A 27062-nucleotide genomic window follows, 5' to 3' on the forward strand; every position below is an offset into this window, starting at 1 on the left:
CCCAGCTCCTGCGAGTGCGGCCTTGGCCAGCCCACCAGAAGAGCGGGATTGGGAAGCTGGGGGCGGGGGAATGGGTGGGGGGGAAAGCAGCGAAGCGGGAGGCGGGCGGGGAAGGGAGAAGGGGCGGCTCCAATGGCTTGTTGTCCAATTGCGGCGGCTCTTCCCTGCATATATTTTGCACCGAGACCAGAGCTCTAGTCTAGATCCTAGTGGAGCCCGGCAGCCGATCTCTGAAGCTTCTCAGCACTGTATTGTGATCGGCACCTTCCTGGGATTGCCAAGCCCCAGAAGTCGGGTCTCTTTTAAATTAGGGCAGCTGTTTTCTATTTCTCCCTGGGCTGCAGAAAGCTAGGAGATTTTTATCTAGCTCAAACAAGGCTGCTGGTATTCCTTTTTTTTTCCACGAGGGTGTTTTTGGCTGCAATTGCATGAAATCCCAATGGTGTAGACCAGTGGCGATGGATCTAGGAGTTTACCAACTGAGACATTTTTCAATTTCTTTCTTGTCATCCTTGCTGGGGACTGAAAACGCCTCTGTGAGACTTGACAATAGGTAAATGTCGGCTGGGATAGTGTCTTTAAATTTACTCGTGAGATACTTGTAATAATGCAGGTGAAAGCCAGGCGAATTCCTTTGTCCATTGCTGAGAGCATAGTGATATGGATGTTGCTTTTTGCAATGTTTAGAGAAGCCTTCTTTTCGCCAGGCTGGCCAAAGAACAGGCTTTTAGCACATTATGTAATTTAGCTTTTTGTGGCTCACAAAAATAGGGAAATTCTGGATATTAATTAGTTAAGAGAGTGACTTATGTTTTGTGGAGGGTTATATATTACATAGCCTTAAAGAATATTTCAGAAATGATGCTAGAAACATCACAAATTGGGAAATCCTTTTTGTGTGTGTGTGTGGGACATTTAAGATAAATTCCATTTATCGATTTTCCCCCTTTTTTCCAGCTCCTCTGGTGCAAGTGTCGTAGCTATTGACAACAAAATCGAGCAAGCTATGGTATGTACTGATTAAAAATCATTTGTACTAAATGTGGGCACAGTACAAAAAGCGAGCTGCCTTGGGATGGAACCCGTGCAGCCAGTCAGGATGGTGATGGCTCTGCATACATTAGAAATGCCTGCACTGCCCCCATTCTGTCAGCGTGAAGCCACGCAGCGAGGCTGCCGGGGAGAGAGAAAGGGGCACCGAGGATGTTCTGTGTTTTTTCCAAGACCAGTTTCTCACAACCTCGGGATTTGTGCAGTCACTTTTTGCTGGGGAATTGCTAGGGAATCGCCGGCCCTGCGTGTCCTACGGTGGTGGGCACGTTTCTTAGGGATGTGGCTTTACTAGGAAGCCTAAGGTTTACTAGGGAGCCCGGGGTTGTGGGGGGAGGCCCCAGAAGTGGGGATCTTGGGGAGGGGCCATCTAGACCGGACACAGATGGATCCCAGTGATGTAGGCTACTGCACAATAAAGACGAATCCGGAAAAAAAGTTTTGTCTTCCCAGCCTGCGCCTGGATTTCTCCTATTTTTTATTTCCGCCTTGGCTGTTCTTTGTTATTGGAGCAGCGCCTGTGGCTCTTCTCACGGGATTCTCTTCCCACTGTTGCTAGGCAAACTCCGAACCTTTAATTCGGAGCTATAAATAAATCGAGCTCTCATTGGTTGCAACGTCTGCCCAGGTTTCTGTGATGTCAGTATAATCTCAAAAGGGGGAGGGGTAAGGGTGGAGAGAGGAAAATGCGGCAACACGCTCCGTAGGAACTGGCTGCAGCCGGTGCTGAGGGAGGAGGTCTGGCGGCAGCAGGCGGGCGGGGGAAGGAGGGGCTTGGAGGCGGGGGAGTGGCTACAGTTGCTGCGGGCTCGGACATCCCTGTGGCCAGGCTCCTGCTGGGCGACTTAGAGCCTCAGTGCACGTTGCCATCTCAAATAGGAACCTGACTGTTTGCACTGCTGGCTAACTGCTGCAAAGGAAGCATAGACTTTTCAAAAGTTGATCACTTATACATTAAGCTTGTGTATTGTACAGTTGTGATTACATTCAGATTTCCCCTGGTGCTGCTAAATGAACACTAAAAGCAAGATATGTAAATGGTGAGGGAGAGCTAGGCAAAATAATATTTTAGAAATACGGAGTCTGGGAAATAGTAAATAGTAAGTTAAACCCTTTTTTCCCCCTCTCCCTTTCAGGATCTGGTGAAAAGTCATTTGATGTACGCAGTTAGAGAGGAAGTGGAGGTCCTCAAAGAGCAAATCAAAGAACTAATAGAGAAAAATTCCCAGCTGGAGCAGGAAAACAATCTGCTGAAGACACTGGCCAGTCCTGAGCAGCTTGCCCAGTTTCAGGCCCAGCTGCAGACTGGCTCCCCCCCTGCCACCACACAGCCACAGGGGACCACACAGCCCCCAGCCCAGCCAGCGTCCCAGGGCTCAGGACCAACTGCATAGCCTCCTGTGCCCCCGCAGAACTGGCTGCTGCTGTCTGAACTCGACAGACCGGAGATGATGTACTAGGGGGAATCTGCCTCCACAGTCACCCATTTCATTGCTCGCTGCAAAAGAGACGTGAGACTGACATATGCCATTATCTCTTTTTTCCAGTATTAAACACCCATACGCTTTTGGCTTGAAGAAATTTCTTAGTTGGGTGAATTAAAGGTGAATAGAGAATTAGCGTGGATGTACTGGGACCTCGTGCAGCTTGGCAGATATTTGAGAAATGGTTTAATTGATGCTGAGGAGCTGTGTGCCTTTCCATCCCTTCCCTGCTCCCCATCCTTACTTGCAAGAGTTGTTTCCTGCTTGCACGTAGTTTACGACATGGGGTTACGGAGCAGTGGAGCTCCACTGGACTGTCCTCTCTCCTCTTCTACCCATGAGGAACCTGAAAGGAGGGGTAAAAGGAAAGACTGGTGCATAGTCTTGCCTAAAATGAGGGGAAACAGTTCATTGTACAAATTGATGACTGTCACCAAAATCCATGAAAAACAATAGTGCTGTGTGCCTCTTTCTGAAACAGTGGATGACACAAAACTATTAAGAGTGACTAAAAGGTGACAGCTAGCTGGGACCTAGGCTATCTTACCATGAAGGATGTTTTGCTTATTATATATTTGTGTATGTAGTGTAACTATTTTGTACAATAGAGGACTGTAACTACTACTTAGGTTGTACAGATTGAAATTTAGATGTCTCATTGTCTGTCTGAAGAGGTGTGGTGGATTGTCTTTATACAGAGATCTACATTAAAAAAAATGCTACGTGGAGAAAACCACACCTAAAGAAATTTTGAGAATTTGACAGTTAGTCACTTTGTGTAATCTGAACTCTTCTAGCTGCTGAATATCTTGAAGTAATCCCTGTTCACTGAAGTCTTTCGATTGAGCTGGTTGAATACTTTGAAAAATGATCAGTTCTAGCTAATGAGATGAATTTCCCAGTAGGGGTTTCTGCATATTACCTGTATAGTAGTTATATGCATATGTTTCTGTGCATGTTCTTTACACAGTTGTAAGGTGTCACTGTATTTAACTGTTGCACTTGTCAACTTTCAATAAAGCATATAAAATGTTGATAAACAAGTGTTTTCATATTACAGTGTTAATATAATTGCAGTCGTTTCCACAACTATTTCTAGGTAACGTTACAACAATTTGACTAGTAAAATCCTGAAGAAGAGTAAAAGGGTTAGGCAAAGGAGGGGTCCTAGTGGTTTGACTGCAGAGGTAAAAGCAAATACACATTGCATTATTTCAGCCAGAATGTGCAGAGAGACATAGTGAAGGAGACAGAGATTAGTTCTTCAGACTAGTGTGACGGGGACAAGTGGCTTCACCTCTCAGGGCTGATACATGGGGCATTGAAAGAGATAATCTCTACATTCCCCTGTGGCTCTAAATTTCTAGGAGTTTTTAACCTTTCAGTGTTGAGTAGCTGAGAGGGGAATGAGACGTATTCGTATTCTGTGTATAATTCCACTAAACAGATTTAGATTAAAAAGATGGATGTTAGAGAAGCTAGTTTCTGCTTTAAGAATACCTTGGGTTGGGATGTCTTTCCTAGTGTGGATTGAGGCTCCCGCTCATGGGAATGTCCTAGCTGAAGACAGGATGACTCCAGGGGTTTCCTTTATGAATTTGAGGTGGGTCCGGATGAACAAGGGCATCTCTCCCAGTTGATTTCCTTAAGGCTGAAAAATAGGCTAAATTTAAAATGTGATGGAATTCTAAAGCAAATGGGCACCTGAGAAGTGAGCCTGAAGGGTCCCACTCTTCTAGGAGCAGTGCCAGCTCCTGCGACATTAAACAGGATGGCCTTAGCAGCTCTGGAATCTGCCCCAGGACTTCAGCAATGGCCCTTTCCCACGCCTACTCCCCTCAGCGGGCATCAGGGCATTGCTGAACCCTAAGGCATATTTAAGACCTTGCAGAACAAGAACTTAACTTTTCCGAATCCTTTATTTCTCTAATGTAGAGCTGTTGGGAGATGGATAGCTGACTGAAACATCAGAGCTCCCAGAAAAGAAATGGATGGTGTGGGTTGTTACAAGGCTCAAAGAAACTGGTGTGGAGACAGAGCTCATGGTGAAGCAGTAAGTGCTGACCACCACAGGCTGCTGGCAGTTGCGATAAAGATGGTTTAGGGAAATTGGAGAGGACTTAAAAAAAAAATCTTTGTCATATTAGTTTAAGGTCACATAATTGACTTAAAGATATACTTACGTTGTAATTATATTTCTTTTAAAAAGAAAACTATAGTGATTGGAAATCTACAGCCATTTCATCTTTTATGTTTTCAATGAAGATACTCAATACCAACGGTGGTTATTGTGGAAACGTTGAGAAATTTTATGTCAGTGTATTATTAAGATAATAGAGAACGTTTTTCCAGGCTATTTAATGGAATTTGGCGCCTTTTTATTTAAAATGTGGCACTCCTGTGACATTTTGAGAGCTGAATATTGTGAAATAATGAGTTAAATTATTTCGACACGTTTATTTAATAATCACTAAACATGCTTTAAGTCAGCGATTTTCAGCATTTTTCATCTCATGGCACACGTAAACTAATTACTAAAATTCTGCAGGACACCAAACAATGTATTTTTTTGCCGATCTAAACAAAATATTGGTGTAAGTTTGATTGATTCACACTGGATGGCTATTGTGTTGGCTGTTGTCATTTTTTAAATTTGACAATGTAAGGGAATTTGAGGTTGGTGTCCCTGTCTAAGTAGTCAGCTATTGCATGTTTTAAAAATTCTTATGGCACACTGGTGTGCCTCCTGTGGCATACTGCTAGTTTAAGTGATTGACTTATATTTCAAGATGTTTAAGGTAATTTTGAAAGGTATTTTACTACTTGTTTACAGACATGATTAGACCTTTGTTGGCCTGTGACTTATTATATAATTGACGCTCTCATACTTAATGTTCCGTGGAGCAGGAAGGGTTTAACGGGAATGGAATGTTGTGCCAGTACTGGGTGTTCATGACATCAGCAGTTGCAGCAGCAGAGACCTCTGATCAGCGAAGGAGAAACAGAAGGAATTTTACATGATTTTAATGCATGTCTGCTTTCTGTTTCAAATTAATAATGTTCATAACTCAGTTAATTCTGTGCTTTGCAGCATCCTTATAAAGCAAAAATTTATGTTTCATTATGTGATGAATAGGTAATGCCAGAATCAATTTTAAATTTACATAAGAAATGTATAAAAGGTAATTAAAACTAAAATTAGAAATGAAATTGATTTTAATAGACACTACCCTGCCTTTCTTTTATAAAAAATACGTAGTTGGAGCTACCAAGGACCTGACAAAAACCTATTTTCCAACAGCGATAATGGCATTAAAGGTTAGAAACAGAGGCAGAGAAAATGAAGTTCCCTCCAGATAAAATTGTCTGAAAATGGACAAATGTGCCCACCAGCGGAACATGGAAGCAGATTGTGCAGTCAGCTTCCTGCACGGGTGTGGGGAGAGCACAGAGCTGAGGGGCCAGTGGGTAACGTTTGGACAAGGAGTGGAACATCTCAGGTCCCTTCTCATCTGTACAATAAGGAGTTGGATCAGATCAGGAAGATTCTGCCCTGCCATAGGATGCTGACAATCCTCTGCTTTGTGCAATACCTTTATTCTTTTTTGGGGTGGCATCGGCGGGGTGGCGGGGGGCGGGGGGATATGCTGTTTTTGTTCACTTCTTGGGCTAAAATTAGTTTTAACCCTAGCTCTGCCAGTGACCTTGGGCAGGTGACTTTACATGTGTGCTAAAATGGGGACATGCTCTCTCTCTAGGGTTTTTGTAAAGGTAATGTTGGAAAGCAGTAGCAATTATAGCACCAGTAGTTGGATTCAGAGCAATTGGTCAAGGAACATTAGCCTTTTATTTCTGAGTCGTTCATCCTCTTGTTCATGTTTGTTCATATATTTAACTTTGTATTTTTTGTAGGAATAAAGCTGTGCCAGTTTTATTATTTAATAACTTTTGATTTAGCACTTGATAATAGTGGTGGTTGTTAAAATTTTATTACAGAAATATTTTTAAAATGCCATGTAGAATATAGATAGAAGTACACCATTTCTTCTGTATCTTAAAAAATAGTGTCTAGCCTGGGCTGGGTAGCTTAGTTGGTTAGAGAGTCATCCCGATACACCAAGGTTGCTGGTTTGATCCCTGGTCAGGGCACATAAAACAAGCAACCAATGAATGTGTAAATAAGTGGAAAAACAAATCAAGTTTCCTCTCTCTCTCTCTCTCTCTCTCCCCCCCCTGCCCCCCCAAAAAATCAATTTAAATAAAAATAATACCTAAAGGCAGCTACTTTATGTGGTTAGAGAAAAGATTTGTTGGGAATTGTTCATGTTTGAAAATCATATTGGTGGTGGAGTATGTGTGTGTGTATATATATAAACCTTAAATTACTGATTTCTTACAGAGCAAAGCTCTATGTAAAACAGGGCCATGTAATGCCCATGAGGTAGGGCCAAAGTCACCAGGGTTAATAATCAGCCTTTATCAACAACTGTTAGAAGGTTCAGTGGCCATTTTACAATGTGCAGAATTACTACAATATTGCAATATAAATCTATGCTTCAATCCAGGTGTTTTGGAAACATGTCTATGGGATATGGCAGAAGTTCCTTGAGTGAAGACAGAGTAAGACATCAGGAGGTGGTAGTGAATGTGGCAGTTGGAGCGTATGTGCTCCATCCACAGATTAAGGCGACCAGTTGTCAGTTGTTGCCGTGTGGGAATTCAAGCACTGTGTCACCAGATCTTCCAATTTTTCAAGATCTAAGCTCACTCTGAAAATTTCTGATTTTTGGACACTATGCAGACGAAACAAAAGCATACCTACTATGCTGATGTGGCTCAGAGGCCTTGAGTTTCCACTCCCTATCTTCTGTACCTGTTTTGAGAGCCAGTCTCCTATCCTAAGTGGCTGCTCATCCTTCAGCGCAAAACAACTTTTTGATTATATTGAACATGGGCACAGGCTCTCTGGTACGTTATGTGTTACTTTATTCAGAGACTGTTTACTGAGTACCTTTTACGTGCCAGAGATAGAGTATAGTGAACCAGGCACACAGTCTCTGCCCTCAGGGACAGCCTATGGAGTGGCCTTTAATATAAATGAGGTACTTCGTGCTCTGGTGAAATTTTCCTTTTGTGATATAATAACAGTAATTTCTTCTCTATTCTTTCTCAGATAAACCCTTTGGCAAAAATCATTTTGGGAGTTCTTTTAAGAACTCTTGTTAAATTGGTATTTTGGTTAAATTGGCATTTGCTCATGGTGATATAAACTCCTTCACTACATCTTATAGCTGACTCATTTATGGGTGAGCTAAAGGTTGTATCACACATGCCCCAAATTTCCAGGAATAACATATTTCATTTAAAGTAATCTGCCCTCTTGTGTCAAGTACATTCAATTCATGCCCTGATAGTAGTGTGTAGGCAGACTAGGAGACCAAGAAAACAGAAGACAGTTTCCCAAGGAGAGAATGGATGCGATGATGACCAACAGTACCGGTTTGCCCGGCAAGTGGAACTTTCAATGCTAAAACCAGGAAAGGCCCAGGCAAACAGGCACAAGTTGGTTACCCTAGATCCCATTTCCATTTCCTCTTTTAACTGGACGCACAGCTAAATTACATCTCCCAGCCCCTTGAAGTTAGGTGCGACCATGAGAATCCATCTTAATCAATGGATTTAAAGCCCAAGTGACAAAACACTTCGGGACTTGGCCCTAAGAAAACTGGTTTTGGGGATCTCCTGTGTTCCTTCCCCTAACACTGACCAATGGAGACTACCTGGTGTCCTCGAAGGTGACAGAGCCTCTGTCAGCCTGGATCCCTGAAGGACTATGGAGTGCCCTCCCCTACCAACCTGGAACCAGCCAGCACAGTCACATGGGCAAGAGTGTGTCAGCCATTAGGCATTTTAGAATCTGCTTGCTCCAGTGGATAACCCAAACTAACGAACTTGAGTGCCCTGAAGCGGGGTGCTGCTGTCCAAAAACCTGAAACGTGTAGCACTGACCATGGGGTGGTGGGTGATAATGAAACTATTGGAGGCTTAAGAGATTGGGACCCATGCTGTGAACTGGCAAAAACATTTTCTAAAACTCTTGCCTGTGATAACTTAGGAGGGGTGCCCATGTGTTAGTGAGAGTGTAGCTGTGAGGAGCTGGAAAGTCAGTGACCTGTGACTCTATTGTGTTTGGCAAAGACTTTGAAGAAAAAAAATGAGCTCAGGAGAAAGGAAAGGGGATAAAGATGCAGAAATTTGGGGCTGTCTAGTATTGGACACATCTACTGCTTCTAGATACTTAGGAGTTTGAAATAAGACTAAGGAAAAGCCCATTAAGACTTCTCAGTTAGATAAGGTACTTCAGCCCTTTAGCAAAGATGGGATAAAGGGTATGGACTCCCCATATGTGCCTTTTTGGTTTTAGATAACTTCCAGGTGCTCAGTGTTCTGCTGATAGGATAGTCAAGACAGAGTACGAACAAAACACAATCATGTCCAGAGAAATATTTTAGGTCTTGCTTCTGACACACTGAATGGATGGGATAAAAATGGGGGAGAAGCCTACAAAGTGTTTGAGGGACTTTTATTGCCAAGGAAAACAAGCCAGGTCAGACTTAAACATGTTGAAACCTTCAATGGACCCTTAGACCCACAAACTTGCAGGAGCTGGAATTAGGTGAAACAAGTGTCTCAAGCTGTATAGCTCACAAGGAGAGCATTTTCCCCCCACACCCTCTCATGTGTGGCATGGAGGAGACTAGACGAGAAAACCTCCCAGAACTAGGAGCCTCGTGTTTTAGAGAATAATGAGCCAGGGTTTCTACCCGGAGAGCAGAATCAGAGTGTAATCAAGAAATTCCCACTGCCAGGGCAAAGGGGTCTCCTCAGTGCCTGACCAACAGGATTTCATGACTGCTGAGGGCCGGGGCGCACTGTGCCCCACCATGCTTCCAGTGGGAGTCCTATGCTATCACAGTTGTCATGCCAAGGCACCACCATTGTGATTGTCACCAGAAGGCACGATAAATTTGTCTTAATTTTAGGACTTTAGGAGCCACACTCAAACCTGTGCCTCACCTAGTGATCTTGGAGTTTGAGTGGGATGTACTAGCTGGATGGGACTTTGGGCTGCTGCCTGTGAGAAAGGATGACTGTGTTCTGTGAGGGCAAGAAGAGAAAAAATAGGTATTTGAATCCAAAGGGAGGGCCATGCCAGAAACTGGTAGGCGTTTACCAAAAAAATGTCCCCTTCCTGGGTCCATAGATGGCAGTATCCAAGACTCCTTGGTAGCTGGGTGAGCCCATGTAAAGCCAAAGGAGTGTGGGCACACGTGCTATTTTGTAATTTCCTGATTCATAAAAACTCCCCATGGCAATCCTCTGCTCTTTCACCATCAGGCCACTGGTTGGAGACAACTCTACCACCACGGTGTAAACCTCATGCTGGAGATGGTACAGCCTTACCAGCCGGGGCCCCTGAATGACTAAGTGTCACAGAGCCCCTTTCTTGTCTCCTTATCCCCCAACCCAGAACTTCTCAGAACTGTTACAAGAGGATAAGAACAAATTTCAGTCACATTTCAGACATACATTTCTCAGTCTGTTACTTTAACTGGCACACAAACATGGACTGCCTGAAGCAATACTGCTCTGTAATGGATCTGGAGAACCAAGGGGCTGTAAGTAGAGCTAGATGAGTTGAATATATCACAGAGGAGTTCCAAGAAGAGGTGAATCCTGAGGTTGACTTTGAAGAAGCTGTAAAACAACATAGGAGAAAAATAACTTTTTACATAGTTACAGAAAACAAATACCTTCCCATGTGATAAAGAATGAAATATCTTCCTAGGAGTTTGAAAAACAATGCTATGCAGTGAGAAGTGTCCTGCTGAACTTGTAAAGTGTAACTGACTTTGAAAAACACCAGTGACAAAAAGCCAGCTAAGGTCAGAGCTCACAATTTTTTGATCCTTGGGCCATTCAAGCCTACTAACCAGAGCTGACTTTCAGACATGCTTTTACAGTGTTTTTTTTGGATATTGTTCCAAGTTCTGGCAACCTCATGTCTATATATATTCCTTCATGATGATAATCAGCTGATGCTGAGTCATAGCTGTTGCCCACTGTGGCCTCCAGCCTGCCAGAGCCCACCACTCCTGTGATGGCCCCATGCTGCCAAGTGTCATCATGTGTCACTCGTCCAGTTACATACTTGACTTAGGCAGTTGAGGTTGTGACCCAAAGCCAGACTCTAACACCTGATTCATAAAGCTTTGTGACAACTCATTTTAACAATATCTTTAAAATTCACATAATTTGGATTCTTAAAGAAGAAAACACCTAGAACTTGTTCTGTTATCTCTTGGGTTTTATTTTTCTTCATAGGTACAAGGTGTTGTTAATAAGCAGAATTATGCTTTTTCCTTCATAGATATGGAATGGTTAGGCTGGGTCACAGCATGAAGACCTGCAGTCTCCCTCTGAGGAAAGGAAAATGGAACCCATTTGTTATTGTTACTGCATGTTATTGAGCAGTTACTGTGTGCTAATCAATTGAAATGACAGTATCTAATCCTCACAACAGCCCTGTGAAGAATGTATTACCCTAATTACAAAAGAAGAGAGAATAACTTGCCATGTCAATGTAAAGAGCTGATGAATGCGATGCAAACCAGCTGTGTCTGACTCCAGGGTCTGTGCTGTTAGCCACCATTTCAACCACTTCTAAAGCCAGGCAGCCCCACCCCGTGGAGCGAGTCTGGGGCCCGTGGCTGCCTCAGCACTGGCATTCTGTCCCTTCCGCAGCGTGTGTCCCAAAGAGGGGTGAATGTGGTGGTGCAGGTCAGGGCTGGCACGTAAATCCCGCCCCACTAGAAAAGAGTGATAAACAGCACCCTACCCTGAACTCTTCCCAGTCTGTCAAGCTGCTTGGCTAGCAGGACCCAGAAACTTCTGCGTCCTTGTAAGGAAATTTGCACTACAAAGGGAAGCATAAGTACCATCTGAGTCAGAGAACCTATAGGTGAATACACAGCACAAAGGCAAGTAGTCCCCCTTCTCCCTGTCCAGCAGGGCACCAGATGATCCACTGCGTTGATGAGATAGCTTGCGTTTCCCACTGCAGAGCATGGCCACTTGTCCCTGAAAAGCCAGCACGGGAGGATGAAATGTTCCTATGAAGGATGTTACTACTCATTCATAAAACCCACCACATTAATTAAGCACCCACAGTAGTCTGAGCTGAGGGAGTCCCCCTAGGTCCCATAGATACAGCAGTAAAAGCACTCCTGTTTCTGAGGTGCCCCAGTCCAGAGGCACAGATATATAAAGAATTACTATAATGCAAAGACTATCTCCCTCAATATCATGGAACACAGTGCAGGGAACATGGATAACTGAGGGAGGAGGGAAGAGACATAGCTTCAGAAAGAAGGCTTTGATCTTCTAATTTTGTTTTGAGAAGAGGTGCTGGAATATCGTCTGCTGTTTGCTGCTGAGTTCATTCTCCTGCCTTTCTTTGGGAACCCCTTGTGCGGCTACAGAAATGGCCCTGCTCAACATCTGCCTTTTCCTGGCCACAGTGTCCCAACCTGGTCCAGTCAGAGTCAACTTCAGCCCACAAAAGTCTCCAAATCTTGTCCCAGGCTCTTTCTCTCTGCTGGATTCAGTTTGAAAATGAACCGCTTATAGGCTGCTGCCCTGACCAAAGAGCTTGGGGCTCCTGCGGAAGCCTTTTGTGGACCAAGAAGATGGAGGCAGCGTAAAGAAAGCTGGGCAGAGATGTTGCTCCTTGCGACTCATTTGAACGCCGCAGTCCTCTGGTCTGAAGCCACATCTACACGCAGGGCCCTCCCTCTGCCCCCCTCCACATTGTTCTTTTTTCTGAAGCTGATTTAAGTTAGGTTTACTGTGACTTGCAAACTAGAGGGTCCCCTAACTAATACAGGTACTTTCTGTTTCCTTGTCAACAGACTGGGATTCTGTTTAACTTTTTTCCCACAGGAACAATTATTGTTGCATACTTTGAATTCTCAGAGTCCTACGAAAGAGAAGTCTGTTGTGAGATTTAAAAAAAAAAGAAAAGTACTAGAGCCCACCTCCCAGAGTTTCAACCTGAGTCCATTAGCATGTGGAAAATCTTACCGATGCCAAAGAACGTGAAGGACACGTTCTTTGGTGTACTTAACTGGTCCTCTTGGTTGAGCCCATTCTGTAAAATGACCCACAATAATCTACAGGGAAGTAGTGGTTAGCTCTATCTGGGGAGGTCATAGAAGGCTCCCTGAGGAAGTGATCCTTAAGCTGTGCCTTCTAGGGAAAAATGGAGAGTGCCACGAGGCGGGAGGGGGAGGGCTGTGTGGGGGAAGGAAGGGGAGGAGTGTTTGGGGGCATCTTGTGAACAGGCAGAGGAATGCTGGTTTCCTCCAGCTGCAGCTAGGCTGTTAGGGTGGGAGAGGGGACGGGGCTCAGGCCTGGAAGGCCTTGTAATCATGCTAAGGAATTGTAGGGAAGAAAAACTATATTAAGTCCATTTATGAAGAATTAACAGGGAATGAGATTGTACACAAAGGAACCTGTTACTGAGTTGTTGAAATAAATTCAGGTGCAAGAAAGGAAGCACGCCAGGAAGCGATATGTCAGGCTGGGGCGGGAAGGACTGTGGTAATTGGTGGGTGATAATGCCATCACTGGGACAGGTATAGAAAAGTAGACCAGCCTAGAAGCTTAAACACGCTTAGTTTCGAGTACGTAGAGTGAGGCACCTGTCAGGTAGGTATCTCAGAGGAGCTTTATTCTCGCCAGTCTGGCTGACAGCCCTGCGACTGCGGGAGAGATCCAGGCTGTTCAGCAGAGGCTCTGCTGCTCCCCGGGGCCCAAGCTTTTCCTCCAGAGCACAGCCAGGCTCCCTCCCTCCCCTTCCCAGGCAGTAACGGACCACGGCAGGGATGTGACCCGCAGGCATGGCCCTGAAGCAACTGGGCACAATCTCTGGGCATCCCAAGCTGACTGGGAGGGCTGTGAGGGTGTGGGGAGCACAGAGCTACAGATGGCGGCAGGAGCTGCCCTCTGAATGTCTATGTGGAGCAGGACACCCCCTCCCCAACCTCCCTCCCAACTCAGAACGAACTACAAAAAGAATAAAAAGTAAACTTGACCTGCCAAGCCCCAGACATTTGGCTGGGGGGTTGTGAGCCTGCCTTCATTAACACAGCTGAAGTAAGTGAGCGCAGGGTCGGGTCGTTTCTGTGAGTGGAGGTGAGACTGGGGGCGATGCGCTGCTCAGGAATAGCCTAGTCCGGGAGGAGAAGTGAAGGATGGAGCCTGGGAAAACCTGCCTGAAAGAGGAGCTGAAGAAGAACCACCCACAGAGGAGGAGAAAACAGGGGACAGAGGCAGGTGAGGCTGGAAAGCAAGGAAATTTAGGAAAAGAGTGTAGGTGACATTGTAATGTGCTTGAGAGATGTCAGGACAGAGTAACAACAGAAGAGTATCTGTGGAGGTCCACAAGTAAAGGAGATGAGATGTTCAGGTGGGCTGGAGCGGAAACTTGCTGTGAGGGGCCGAGTGATGAAGGCGGGGGGAGGGTGAAGGGACGTTACTAAGAGGGAATCAGCGTTCTAAGGAACTTATCTGGAAGAGAAAGGAGAGGCAGAGAAACAACTAAACAGAAGATCAAGGGAAGAAATTAAAATAGACATTTGCACATACTTATCAATCTCAATTAATAACTGACAATCCCTGAGGAAGCAAGAAATTGGAACCACAACACTAGTGTTGGAATCAGGTCTTCTCAGAGAAAAGACAAGAAAGTAGATGTGGATGCAAATGCACGTCAGTGCAGGTGTAGGGAAACTGGACATCCCCCTCCTACTAACCAAATTTGCCCTTTGTGAATTAGGAAGTGGGGGATCTGCACAGAAATTTCAGATGGCAATGGCTGGAAGTTTGAGAAAATCACTGAAGAGAGAATCACAAAAACTTGTAGAAAGAAACCATTCAAGTTAAGGACTTTTGGTTCTAATAGCAAATCCAGACCCCACAGGACCTTGCAATCTCCACAGAAACCTCTGCCCCTAAGCCACCAGGCTCCAGGACTGAAGTCTGGTGCTGTGCAGAAAACAGGATGGACTCAGATACAACTGGAGGACACAAAGGCGGTAACTAAGATGGTCCACATGTGAGAAAATGCAGGCTGGGGTTAGAGCAGTGGTTTAAGGGAAAGGGTTGGGGGGATTGGGACTGAAAGACATAAAAGTTGTAGAGTTGAGAGGAATGCACGACCAACTAGATATGAGTGTTAGGACATTGGTCCTGGATGGGCGCCTGGGACAGACAGTGTGTCCTCAGGAGGTCCTATCCCAGCAGTATTGACACCTACAAAGTTACAAAACAGAGTCACACATTACACAGGAGCAGGGTGTGGGTGTCCCTCCACAGCCGCCTCCTTTTACAGAGGGAACACTGAAGTCTCAGGGGAATAAAGTCACTTACCCACGATCACAGAGTTAGTATCCAAGACAGCCCTGGAACCAAAAGTGATTGGAAGGGAAAGAGAAGAGTTGGTGAGAGGTGGAGAGAAAAAGAGAGAAGGGGCATTCATTTATTCATTCCTCTCCTCACTTCTTTGTTCAGCAAGTAAGTATTGCCTTTTAGGTGATGGGGCCGCAAACATGACCCGGTACCTGCCTTCAGGGAACTTCTAGCCAGGGCAGGGACAGAGACAGCCTCTGGAATAAAGTGTGCATGACAGCAAGGAGGAGAGGGCCAGTTCTGCCTGCAGTGCTGGAGTGGGTGGACCATGGGTGCCAGGAAAGCCTTCCAAGAGGAAGTAGGTTTGACTGAGTCTTAAAAGATGAGGTGGCCCAAGTGGAAAAGAACATCTCAACAGAGGGAGCGAGAGCTTGGCCAGCAAGCAAGCTGTCTGAAGTGGCCCTTGGGTTGCAAGAGTGAGCGAGTGTGTCTCCTTGGAAATCCCATTTTGACTGGTAGGGGAATATAGCGGGAAACTTCAAAGAGAGGTCTTGCTGCAGCATGAGTTATGGCTTTACCCCATTGCAAGCCTGTCAGTGCAGATCAGCCAAAGGAGTGGAGGGAAGGCTGTCCCTTGTCTCTCAGCTGAGAACTGAAGGGGGCAGAGCACAAAGCCAGACCCTGGGCCCCAGGATCAGCGCCACTGCACCCCAAACGACAGATACCACACTGGGGCTTGGATCCTGGAGGCGAGTCAGATTCATATATAACACACATGAAAAGTGACAGCGCTAAAATCCATGAGCAAGAGTGTTGAGGGAGAGTGAATAACTCCATCCAGCTGGGAAAGAGGAGCAGAGGTAGGACCCTGAGGAACAAACAGCATTTTGGTAGAGCAAATGGGAGTCATAGAGAGGGAAAAGCTCTTCGGAGGGAACCACGAGTTACTGCGATGGCATTTCTACCTTGGGGAGGAGTATCCATGGATTTCAAACCAACTAGCCCCTGGAGTCTGTGGTTTCTCTGAACCCTGGCTCCTTGGATCTGCCCACCTCACCCTCTCACCTGCCAGGGTCAGCAGTTTTCTCACCAACGCTGTCCTGGAGTCATTTTTACAGTTTGGCACTGTGCAGATGCTAAATATATGCCTGTTGAATGAATGAAAAGGGGCTATGAGAAAAGATTTGGAAGGGCCTCAATCTTTTTTTGTTTTAAGATTTTACTTAATTTTATTTAGAGAGAGGGGAAGGGAGGAAGAAAGAGAGGGAGGGAAACATCAATGCGTGGTTGCCTCTCACACGCCCCCAGCTGGGGACCCGGCTCGCAACCCAGGCATGTGCCCTGACTGGGAATCGAACCGGTGACCCTTTGGTTCACAGGAATCCACTGAGCCATACCAGCCAGGGTGGGCCTCAGTCTTTCTACCACTAGGGAAAATCTTTTGTAATTCTGGGATTATCAAACAGGAAGTTTAGTTTACCCACAGGTCTTAAATTGTCACTTCCTTCTGCAGGGTTCCTCATCTTTTTTGTGCCTTGAATCCTTTTGGAGTTTGGTGAACCATTGTCAGAACAAGGGGTGCGCGCGCACGTGTGTGTATGTGTGTGTGTGTGTGTTTAAGTCTTTGTCAAGTAGTAGAATCTTTTTTTAGAGCAAGATTTTAAATATAATAAAATATGCAAGATCATAAAGAAAACATTTATATTAAAATATGGTTATCAGAATATTTTAAATTAGTAGTAGGGTAATAAAAAATGCTTATTTATTCATATTAACTAACAAGATCAAGTAGTAGGTTTCATTAATTGCTGTGATTTTGAAGTAATGGTGAACTTAATGATCTTTTGAAATATCTTCAACATATGTAATATATTTGAAATATCTATGATTTCCTCCTGGTAATAAAGTCACAGAAATAGGTAACACTACTGTGTTTTATTGTCTGCATTTGTTACCAAAGGAAATGCTAAAAGATAATTAGAGGTTAGTGAAACAATCATGCATTCCCTCCCACCCACCCCAACTAAGTTAGTGTAGCCACTGAATTCTCTCCCTGGGTAGGAGCTTCCGTTTACTAGTCCTCAGCATCTTCATCTGCTGTGGTCACTGAGGTGGGGGCACATCCGGGAATGAGCATCTAGTGCCGTAATCCATCACAGGGAGCCCAAGCAGGGAAGTGCTGGAGCTTGGGAATAACTTTGATCCTTAGGAAGGTAGGAGGAAGTGGTTTGTCATCAGGAAAAATCACTAGACTCAAAAGCTCTAACAGCTTGAACGGGCTGTTGGAATAAATCGTGCAGGACACAACGGGACATGAAAGAGTGGGCTCCTGACTTGGGAGGTTTTAAGCACGCCTCAACTTTGAATTATTTCCTTTTCACTGAACAAGGATTCAGGGAGCTGCATAAAACCTTTGAGTTAATAGAAGTCAGTTGAAGGTGTTTGTTTGTTTATTGCTTTGTTTGTTTTTTAGGCTGTGCATCAAATTGGAAATGAATAAAGAGTCAATGAGGGTGTGTAGAGGCACTTGTTCCGCATATGGTTCAGCAGTTCTGCAGGGCAGCTTGGTGCAGTGTACCCAGAACCTTCAATGTGTGTGTACACTTTGGCTCAGCAATCCTCTTGCTGTTATCTTTTCCTTAATAACGATATGCTTTTTATAAATGTATGTGTACAAAATGTTTATTGGTGTTTTAAGCAATAGTAAAAAACAAACAACAAACAAAAGACCTCACAATATATTGCAAAGAGGGCAAAACCAAAGATAGCCAGATCCAACAGAGTCTCCCAGTTTGATACCAGTTGGGAAAGCTGAAACACACGGTCGTGGAAAATGCTGGTGCACTTGCATGACATGTCAACAGTGGTCATTTTTGTAAGGTGGGATTATCCACAGCATTGTTTTCTCCACGTGCTCTTCTGGGCTTTCTAAAGTTCCTACAGGAGCATGTAATATATAGCTTAGATAAATTTGTTTTCCAGAACATGTAAGGTAAATTTGTGTGGACAGAAGGACCACTGCATCTGTCTCAAAAAATCATTTCTTTAAGATTTTAGAGCTGAATTCAAATGTATCTCCTAATAGGGTGAATGCAATGAGGAGAAGTTAAGAAAAGGAAGGGAGGGAGGGAGGGAGGGAGGGAGGAAAAGGAAAGTGCCCCAGGGAAGTGTCTGAAGCATTTGCAGGTCTTATCATCCAAAAACAGAATCTCTGGGGTGGGCTGGCATCAGGCCCCTCCCCTCAAGACTCCTCTTCCCACTAACAGTGGTAAACTTTGTGGTTAGACCTGGTCACGCCAGCGAACATGTTACCAGTAAATGATTTAGATTGCAGCTGCAATTTGGGCTGACACACAGGCATGGGCGTGGTGAGCGTCTCATGAGGTGTAGGGACAACTGGGCTAAGCGGACCTTTCCTCACTCCTGAGCCCTTGCTTCCTCCTCTAACCTAGAAGGGGCAGGCAACTCTAAAAGGAACACAAATTCGTCTTCTTAAAACATAGCCTCCTGGAACCTGCTAACTTCAGATGTCTGAAAGTGCTGATGCTTTGGTTTTAGAAACTTTATCTCACAGAGATTGACTGCTTCTTGACTGGAACAAATATTTATAGTACGTTTCTGCCTTTGCTCCACAAATATTTACTGAGTGCCCACGTCACAGACAGCAAACATTTGTGGCTCTCTGTAGGACCCTGGGGATCCTCTGTCCACCATCCGTCAGCAGATTCCAACCATTCTTCCCATTTGGTTAAGGGAGGCCCTTGGGGTGAGGATGGAGAACACTGAGCGGAGGGACTCCCATCCTGGGCTGGTCGAGGGCCTCACTGGGGAGGCCAGAGAGGCCGAGCTTTGACGACAGTGGAATTGGTCGGGGTTGTCCGGGTGCGGCACCCGCCCATCCACCCACATCTGAAGAGATCTCTGCGGGACTACAATAGAGCTATGAGTACCCTCATATAGCTTCTGCCTACAGAGGGGAGACAGGAAAGAAGTTGGTTCAATCTAGATAAAGTGCTAAGAGAGCATGAATTTAAAGGGCAGCCTGGGGCAAAGAAGGAAATGACCAGCTCTGCTGGAGGGAAGAGGACAAGGGGATTCCAAGGAAAGAGTGGGTATAAAAGCGGAGATGTGTGAAACAAGACAGTCTGGCCAGGAAGCCAAGCTGATTGCCCCAGAGGAGGCTCAGGGAGTACTGTGGTCACCTTAGGGGCTGTGCAGCGCTGAAGCCACAGGAATGTACTCAGCTTCGCCTGTAGGAATCCTGTGCTGACATCTGTGGGGAGGGCAGGCGGGGGTCCGGGGCAGGGCAGGAGCCAGGGCCGTGTGGCACACGGGGGAAGCTGTAGTCATGTGCAGTGGGGGTGCCCCTGGGAGGAGGGAGCAGGCCCGAGACATATCTAGGAATAAAATAGATAGCAGATGGTGGGTAAGGAAACCAAGGGCGTGAGGGCCAGCAGTTCCTGGAGCCATGCCTGGCAGTCTGCATGGGTGGAGGCAAGAAGCTGAGTTGTTCTGTGTTGGTTCTGGGACAGCCTGGTGGGAAACCCAGTAGACAGCTGTTTGCTGGGCTTTGGAGCTCAGGAGAGAGGACGCTGGGCTAGAGCTGAGTGTTATAGGCAGGGCTGCTCTGGGAAAGGGGACCAGCTGCCAGTGCTATCACCTGTGACCTTGGGCGAGTTGTTTCACTGCTCAGGGCCTCATTTTCCTTCTCTGTATTGTGTGGATTGTGGTAGTAGTGGTAAGGGTTAAATGAAATAACCTATGTGTTGTGCTTAGAACAATGCCTGGTGCACAGAAATGCCCAAAGGGTGTTAGCTACTGTCTTTGACTATTTGAGACTCCCCAGGTTTTAAGCAGTGTTTGAAGGCTTATGAATGGATGAGATGACCCAGGGAGAGTTGTGAGCCAAAGGAAGCTCAGGACAGCTGTGACCTTGGGCAAATAAGGATGCTTTCTCACTCAGTTTTTGAGTGTCTGAGGCAGGGTAGTGGCTAGAATAAATCACAGGGTTGTGTTTTCAAATCTTTTAAAAATAAATTTTTTCCAGATCTTCTACATACTGCAAACAACTTAGTTTTATGAGCAAGCCAAATTAAACATTTACTCTTTATGTTCCTAAATGAACAGAGTGACACTGTAAATACCACACAGGACATTTCTAAGGTACCTTGAAACCACTGTTGATCTCTAACTTGCTGTTAACCAGCTGTGTGACCTTGGGGAGCCACCCACTCTCTCTGAGCCCGAGTTAATTCACAGTAAAATGAGTCGGTCAGATCAGAGTCATCGCTCAGGTTTCAGTCTTAAAGTCTAATTCTAAAGGCAACTGCTAAGTTTTAGTTACTTGGTCAACTTGATAGGTAAATGACAAAACTTCTTTAAAAACATTATAAGTAGAGGGCAGAGGAGAGGCTTTGTCCATGAGATGCCAAAGCAGGTGGCAGAGGACCGTGCGATGGAGCAGGCGGCGCTCGGTCTCGGAATCCCGCAGCCCCAGTGCGGAGGGCCAGTTGGTCGGTCAGCAGCCTGGTGGGGCCCTCCTGTGTATGAGCCGCTGCGCCTGAGGTCAGCGTCCTCCCACGACCGTGCAGACATGGTCTCTGCCTCTGTGTATTTACAGTCTGTTGGGGAAGTGAGATATTCAACAAGTCCCACTGATGAATGAAGTGATGCTAAGACCCTGGTCAAGTTCCTGAATTTCTTCGGCCTTCTCTGTAAAATGGGGATACAAATGTTTAACTCAGTGAGTGTTACCAGAGCAATTGCACTACATGATTTATTTCTTTACATTTATGGGCTTGCAGAGATGCATGGAGTATAACAAAAGCTAATAAATGAAGACACTGGGACAAAGAGATAATACGATGAAGAAAAGGTAAATTAATCTCCAAATTGCTTATGGATGGCTCTGTAAAGTTGTTAGCAGTGGGCTGCCAATTCAGTTCCGAGCTTCTAAGCTATCGAAGACAGAAGGAAATGTAATCGGTCTGATCATATCGCTTCAGGTTGAAATTTGTCAGTGGCTTCCTATTGCCCTTAGACAAAAGCCAAGCACCTTCATCCATCTAACAGCTTTCTCTGCTCCCACTAGCCCTCCCATTTTATGTCATAGGGAAGCCAAACTTCTCCCTTTCTTGGACCAGCCATTTTCCTGCTCTCGTTCTTTCTTTTTGGCCCAGCATACCTGTCCCTTCCTCTAAGAATCTTCCCTGCCCCTGAGGCTGGGCGAGAGAGTGCTGCTCTCTGCTCAAGAATCTTGTACCTCCTTCCTCATAAGCTCCCCATGCCTGTAATTGTGGGTGTGTCTTTCCTCTAATCACCCAGTTCTTTCCTGTGGATCCCTCCTTCCCGGAATACTTGAAACACAGAAGGCTCTCAGTAAACATTACTACAGTGAGTGGATCTGCTGAAAATTGCCCAGCTTTCCTGTGCTGAGATGTGTGTCAGGCTCCCCTGTGGAGCTTCAGAAAGGAGGTGGCATATGGTATGGGCTGCACACCGTGTGGCCCATAGCCTGGCTGGCCAGATTAAATAGATGGTGATCTAGGGAAAATGGAAAGAGGCAGATGGTGTGGTGGTTATAGCAGGACTCACTAAAGAAGCTAATGTCAAATGATGAGACTTGAAGTGAGAGTTTATGGAAAGGGAGAGGAAAAGAGGGGAAAGAGTGAGTTTAAGGTACATTATATCAAACTGCAAAGGCTTATTAGGATGCCTGTTTTCTATTTGTACCCCTTTTTGACGCATATCTGTAGACATTAGTGAGATTTTGGGAATAAACAAAAGATCAATCCTAGAAAACAGAAAGCAGAAAATAGTACAAAACCACAGATCCAGGGGATATATAATAGGGCAAAGGTCACAGAGGTGAAGGGCCAGTGACTAATCTGAATTTTCCACAATGAAGGCAGATAACAGGCAATCAGAAGTTCACCTGGTGAAACCTTTCAGACTCGCTGAGCTATGAAGGTGCTATTCACAACTATTCACAACAATTCACAACTAGACACTGATCCAAAATCTTTAAACATTATATGTACATGTGTGTTTGTATAGATGTATATAGGCACACACATATCCATACATACAGGGGTGGGCAACAGTAGATTTTTCAGTTGTGACTACACAAAACACAGTTTATTCTTGTATTATTTAGTTACTTATTAATTATTGTATTATTTGACTTTTTCTCATTGTCATTATTTCATATCCTTACTAATTATTTATCTTTTAGGTAATGATGGGTGGTAATTTAACCTACTTTTGCCCACTTCAGTGTGTGTGTATGTGTATATATTTATGTATATATAAAATTTGAATCTAAGCTACTTAAAAACAGTAAGGATGTCCTTTTTAGGCATTTTCCACAATATCTCTTCTAGAACCTTCACATTATACTCTCTTGTTAAATTAAATTGTGTGCAAAGGACTGGAGATGTTGTTTTCAGATATAGGGAAGACGTGCTAAGCTTAATGATATAGGCCTGCCTTTTAGATGGGTTAAAAGAATTACTCATTTGTAAAAATATTCACTATCTTGTTAAAAAATGACCCAGAACCTATGTGAAAAAAACTTTAAGGTTTTAGACAATGATGTATTCTATGTGGGTCATCACTGTGCAGTGACTTCCAAGAAAATGCTTAGGATTGATGGGCTGCATTCGTAAAAGTGTGTGATGGCTCTTCCCTCCACTGCTCAAACCACAGCTGGAGTAACCTCATATATGAGATCGATAAACCCAGAGTGAGTTCAGGAAATGGCGACTAGGAAGGAGAAGCCCTCAAAGTTATGAGATGTGGGAAACAAGTGAAATAACTTTCATTCATGCTATCATTCATCTTCTCACCCAAACCAGAACCTCTGTACTAATGCTAGACTCTCACCTCCCTCAGTCTTTCTTGGGTCTCAGTACAGCTTCAGGTTCCTTAGTGCTCCCAGCTGCGTTTTGGTGTCCCCTGCATCTCCCCAGACTCTGCAGCATCCTCCTTCCTCCAGGACTGCACACTTCAGCCTTCTCATGGCTCTCAGGATGAGCTTCCTAAAACGCACATCTGTTGGTGTCACTCCCTGCTTAAAATCCTTGTTGAATACTCATTCATGTAGCATCTGTCTGACCTAAGCCCATTGTTACAGCCCTAGCCTATTACCTCCCATCCCCTTCACAATCACCCTTGTCTCTGGCCGTGCCATAAACCGGGCAGGTCCCTCAATATGCTGTTCACTTTCTCACCTCCACACTCTGCACAGATAGTTTCCTCTGCATGGTGAGCTAGGATAGAAACTCAACTTTGAGACTATGCTAGGACAGAAACTTAACTCTAGGTAACAAACAAAAAGAGAAAGTATTATCATAACTGCAATAAATGCCTCAATCTAAGGTAAACCTGAATATAAAACATTGCCCAATAAGAAGATTCTCTACCTTGCCTCAATTTTTTTCCCCTAAGTTGAATATTTACACTTACTACGGGGAGGGGAGAAATGGAAGCCAATAGTTCTAATTTTACATCCTTCCAACATCCTGAATTCAGGTTTTCCTCCCTACCAGTGAATCCTTGGGAAAATGTCTGAGGGGCTGAGCTTTCAGCCTCCCCTGATCCAGGGACTGTGGCCAGGGAATAGGGCTCACTCTGATGGACCCTTGCAGCAGAGACAGGCAGGGCCTCTGGGGCCCACCAGGACCCTCTGCAGGGTAGGTTATTCCCAAAGGAAAGGATGCTGGGGAGACAGACCACTGTGTCTTCTCTCTAGTGAGCCTTCCCTAACCTTCCCTGAAGAGTCCAGTGCTTTTCCTAGGTGCTTCCAGAAGCCCTCATTAATACCTCTCTCCCAGCACGGGTTACTTTGCTGTGGTGTTTTGGATTATATGCCTTTTAATCTAATGGATAGAAGTTCCTGGAGAGCAAGGATTTTGTTTGTACTATTCATCTTCTGTCTGCTCTCCATATTTACTCTTCACCGTTCTTCACCCTGCTTGCCCATATTGGACTGCATCACTAAGCTCCTGGGCTGGGTTTGGCCAGTGGAGCTCATGGCAGGAGATGAGAGGGAGAGAGAAGAGCGAGGCTGAGATGTTTATCCCTCTGGCTCCTTCCCTGCAGGGCTCCTGTGAGCTGGCTACTTCACTGAAAGTGCCTGACTGAAGGCGACAGGTCCTGTCAGAGTCCTCTCCACATAGCTTTGGGTTCTGGAAACATCTTCCTTCTCTAGCCCATTCCAACCTTGCTCTGCTGTTCACAGCCCCGTTCTGTGCTATCTCTTTAGGCTTCCCTATACCCTGCCCACTCCAGATAAATAGCTCCTTTATTTAAACTCTCCTCATATTACCCAATTAGAGCGTACCACCTGGTTCCTGCCGGACCCCTGCCTAACACAGTGTTCTATTCATCTTTGTTTCCCCAGGATCCAGAACAGTGCCTTTCACACCAAGGGCACTTAATAAATTCAGGAATTAAGGAATGATTGAACATAGGCTGCATAGAGGAGTGTTGAGCCCTGTATGGAAAATAGACCAGGGGCATAGCTTTCAAGTTTTTTTTGGCCAGGATTCATAGTGAGAAACATAGCTCCTATTGCAATGCAGTAGACACATACATATTTATATATAACTAAGTGGGAAGTTTTGTGAAGTAATGCTTTACTATGTGCAATGCACTGAGATATTGTCTACTTAATTCTGCTCTATTTCAACTTCAAATTCTTGTTATGGCCCACTAAATTGATTCCATGGCCCATAGAATAGTTGGAACCCATGGCTGGGAGAGTCTGTGGTTCCAATGGTAGAATTCTAAGGCACACCTAATGAGAATTCAGTAATGTCACAGTGATGATGCGTTTGATGGGAGTTGGCATCATTGCCTTGAAACATCAAATGAAATTGTCATTCTATCTTCAGTTTTCATAGAATTCTCATTTGAAGTTGCCCTTTCTTAGATTTGGCCTAATTTGGACGAGGGATGGATTAGAGCTCTTAACACACACTGATGGACATGAGCAATTTAAAAGATCAGGCTCATAAAAGGCAGTGTTAGGGAGCACGGGCCCGAGTGGTCCAGGGTTAGTCTGAAGAAGAAAGCCAATCTTGTGTGCCTGCCTAAGGGTCCCTGGGCTCTCCTCTCTGTCCCTGCTGCCACCAGCGATGCCTTCTCCTCCTCAGCAAAAGGCATGTCTTTGTGTCCTGGTTACACAGGAAATCTGACCAAAAGGACTATCTGGGCCTCTCCATGTCACCAGAGGCTGATAGTCACCAGGGCCATGGAATCCATCTGTAACTGTTATTGTTTCACTGTTTCAAACTCAGCCCAAGTCTGTGGGCCTCTCCGCTTCAAAAATTGTATGATTCTATTTTCAAAACTGAGTTTTATGTTCTCTGAAATTAATTCCACCCCCCATCCCTAATTCACCATCCGTTACTCTTCCAGTATCTGAACTATGAAGCCAAATTAGAAGGGTAGAAGGTGATAATAGTTATTATTTAACTGAGATTCTGAATCAAATCTTCAAATCCTGTCTTCAACTGGACATCAACTACCTACAAATTTCCTGAGAGAGACAAAGGCATAAAACAACAAGCCCAGGTAGGTGAGCATGAGACCAGATAGGACTCCACAGTTATTCTTTTAAAAAATTCAGCCTTGGCTGGTATGGCTCAGTGGATTGAGCACCAGCCTATGAACCAAAGGCTTGCTGGTTCAATACCTAGTCAGGGCACATTCCTAGGTTGTAGACCAGGTCCACAGTAGGGGGTGTGCGAGAGGCAACCACACATTGATGTTTCTCTCCCTCTCTTTCTCCCTCCCTTTCTCTCTGTCTAAAAATAAGTAAATAAAATCCTAAAAAAATAAAGTAAAAATTTCATATCAACCCCTATGATTGTCAAGCACAAGGGAAAGAACAGTGAGAACAACAGGTTCACTGTCCTGGGAAGCTTATGTTTTGGAAAGAGAATCAGGAAAGAAACAAGTAAATAAATATTTGGACATCAAGATAAGAGATGGTGATAAGTGCAGAAAGTAAGTCCAGCACGGTGTGCATCAGGCACAGTGTGTGTGTGTAGGTGTGCATATGTGTCTGTGTGCACATGTGCTCATGGGAGCATTATTTAATTGATTATTTATGTTTTGTGTTTCATTTTTAAAAAAATTTATTTTTCAATTATTGTTGATATTATGTTAGTTTCAGGTGTATAACATAGTGATTGGACATTTTTACATCTTACAAAGTTATCACCCAATAAGCCTAGTACTTCATGGGAGCATTGTTTTAGTTAGTGGTGTCAGTGAGGGCTCTTTGAGGAGTGACATTTGAGGAGAGAGCCAAGGGGACTTGAGTCAAGGAATCATCGAGGGGAAAGCATCTGGTGAAAAAAACAGCACACTCAGAGTCCTGGAGACCATTAAGGAGGTTCCTCCCACTCAGGGGCAGAGGCAGGGCCCGGGCCTTGAACCACTGTAGGTAGAGCAGCCTCCTCTGCACTTCTCCCCCTCAGCCCATACCAAATGTTGGCCATCTTTTTGATACATAAATTCATCAATTTTTTTAAATCATTTTGAATTTGGTAACATGTACGTCACATAAAATTTACCATCTTAACCATGTTTAAGTATACAGGTCAATGGCATTAAGTACTTCCACGTTGCTATTCAGCCATCACCACCACCCATCCACAGAACTTACTCTTCAGCTTGCAAGACTGAAGCTCTATATTTGGTAAATGATAACTCCCTTTCCCCGCTTCCCAGACCGTGGCAACTCCTATTCTACTTTCTGGCTCTAGAAATTTGATCATTCTAGGTATCTCATGTAAGGGAAATCGTACAATATTTATCCTTTTATGATGGGCTTATTTCACTTAGCACAATGTCCTCAAGGTTCATCCATGCCAGAGCATGTGTCAGAATTCCCCTCCTTTTTAAGGCTGAATAATATTTCATTATACATATATACCATGTTTTGTTCATCCATTCTCTATCGACGGACCCTGGGTTGCTTCTGTCTCTTGGCCAATGTGAATAATGATGCCTTGAACATGTGTGTGTAACTATCTCTTTCAGTCC

General features: G+C 44.7%; 1 protein-coding gene across 4 annotated transcripts in view; it reads left to right on the forward strand.

The window, feature by feature from the left end:
- The window catches only part of TSC22D1 (TSC22 domain family member 1), a 185690-nt gene that overhangs the window by 139616 nt on the left and 19012 nt on the right, over positions 1-27062 (forward strand). For 2 of the 4 annotated variants that reach the window (XM_054586364.1, XM_054586368.1), the window contains 2 exons: positions 958-1009; positions 2187-3577. The exons of 1 other annotated variant lie outside the window; for it this stretch is intronic. In XM_054586364.1, the coding sequence (XP_054442339.1) occupies positions 958-1009; positions 2187-2444 (310 nt within the window). In that variant the 3' untranslated portion in view covers positions 2445-3577. Of the gene's footprint in view, positions 1-180; positions 554-957; positions 1010-2186; positions 3578-27062 lie in introns of those variants that run through there. One more of the 4 variants, XM_054586367.1, reaches the window with a different exon arrangement.

Source organism: Pteronotus mesoamericanus, unplaced genomic scaffold, assembly GCF_021234165.1.
Source record: "Pteronotus mesoamericanus isolate MK-2021 breed Mesoamerican mustached bat unplaced genomic scaffold, CSHL_Meso_final contig_94, whole genome shotgun sequence".
In the NCBI taxonomy this organism is placed as follows: domain Eukaryota; kingdom Metazoa; phylum Chordata; class Mammalia; order Chiroptera; family Mormoopidae; genus Pteronotus; species Pteronotus mesoamericanus.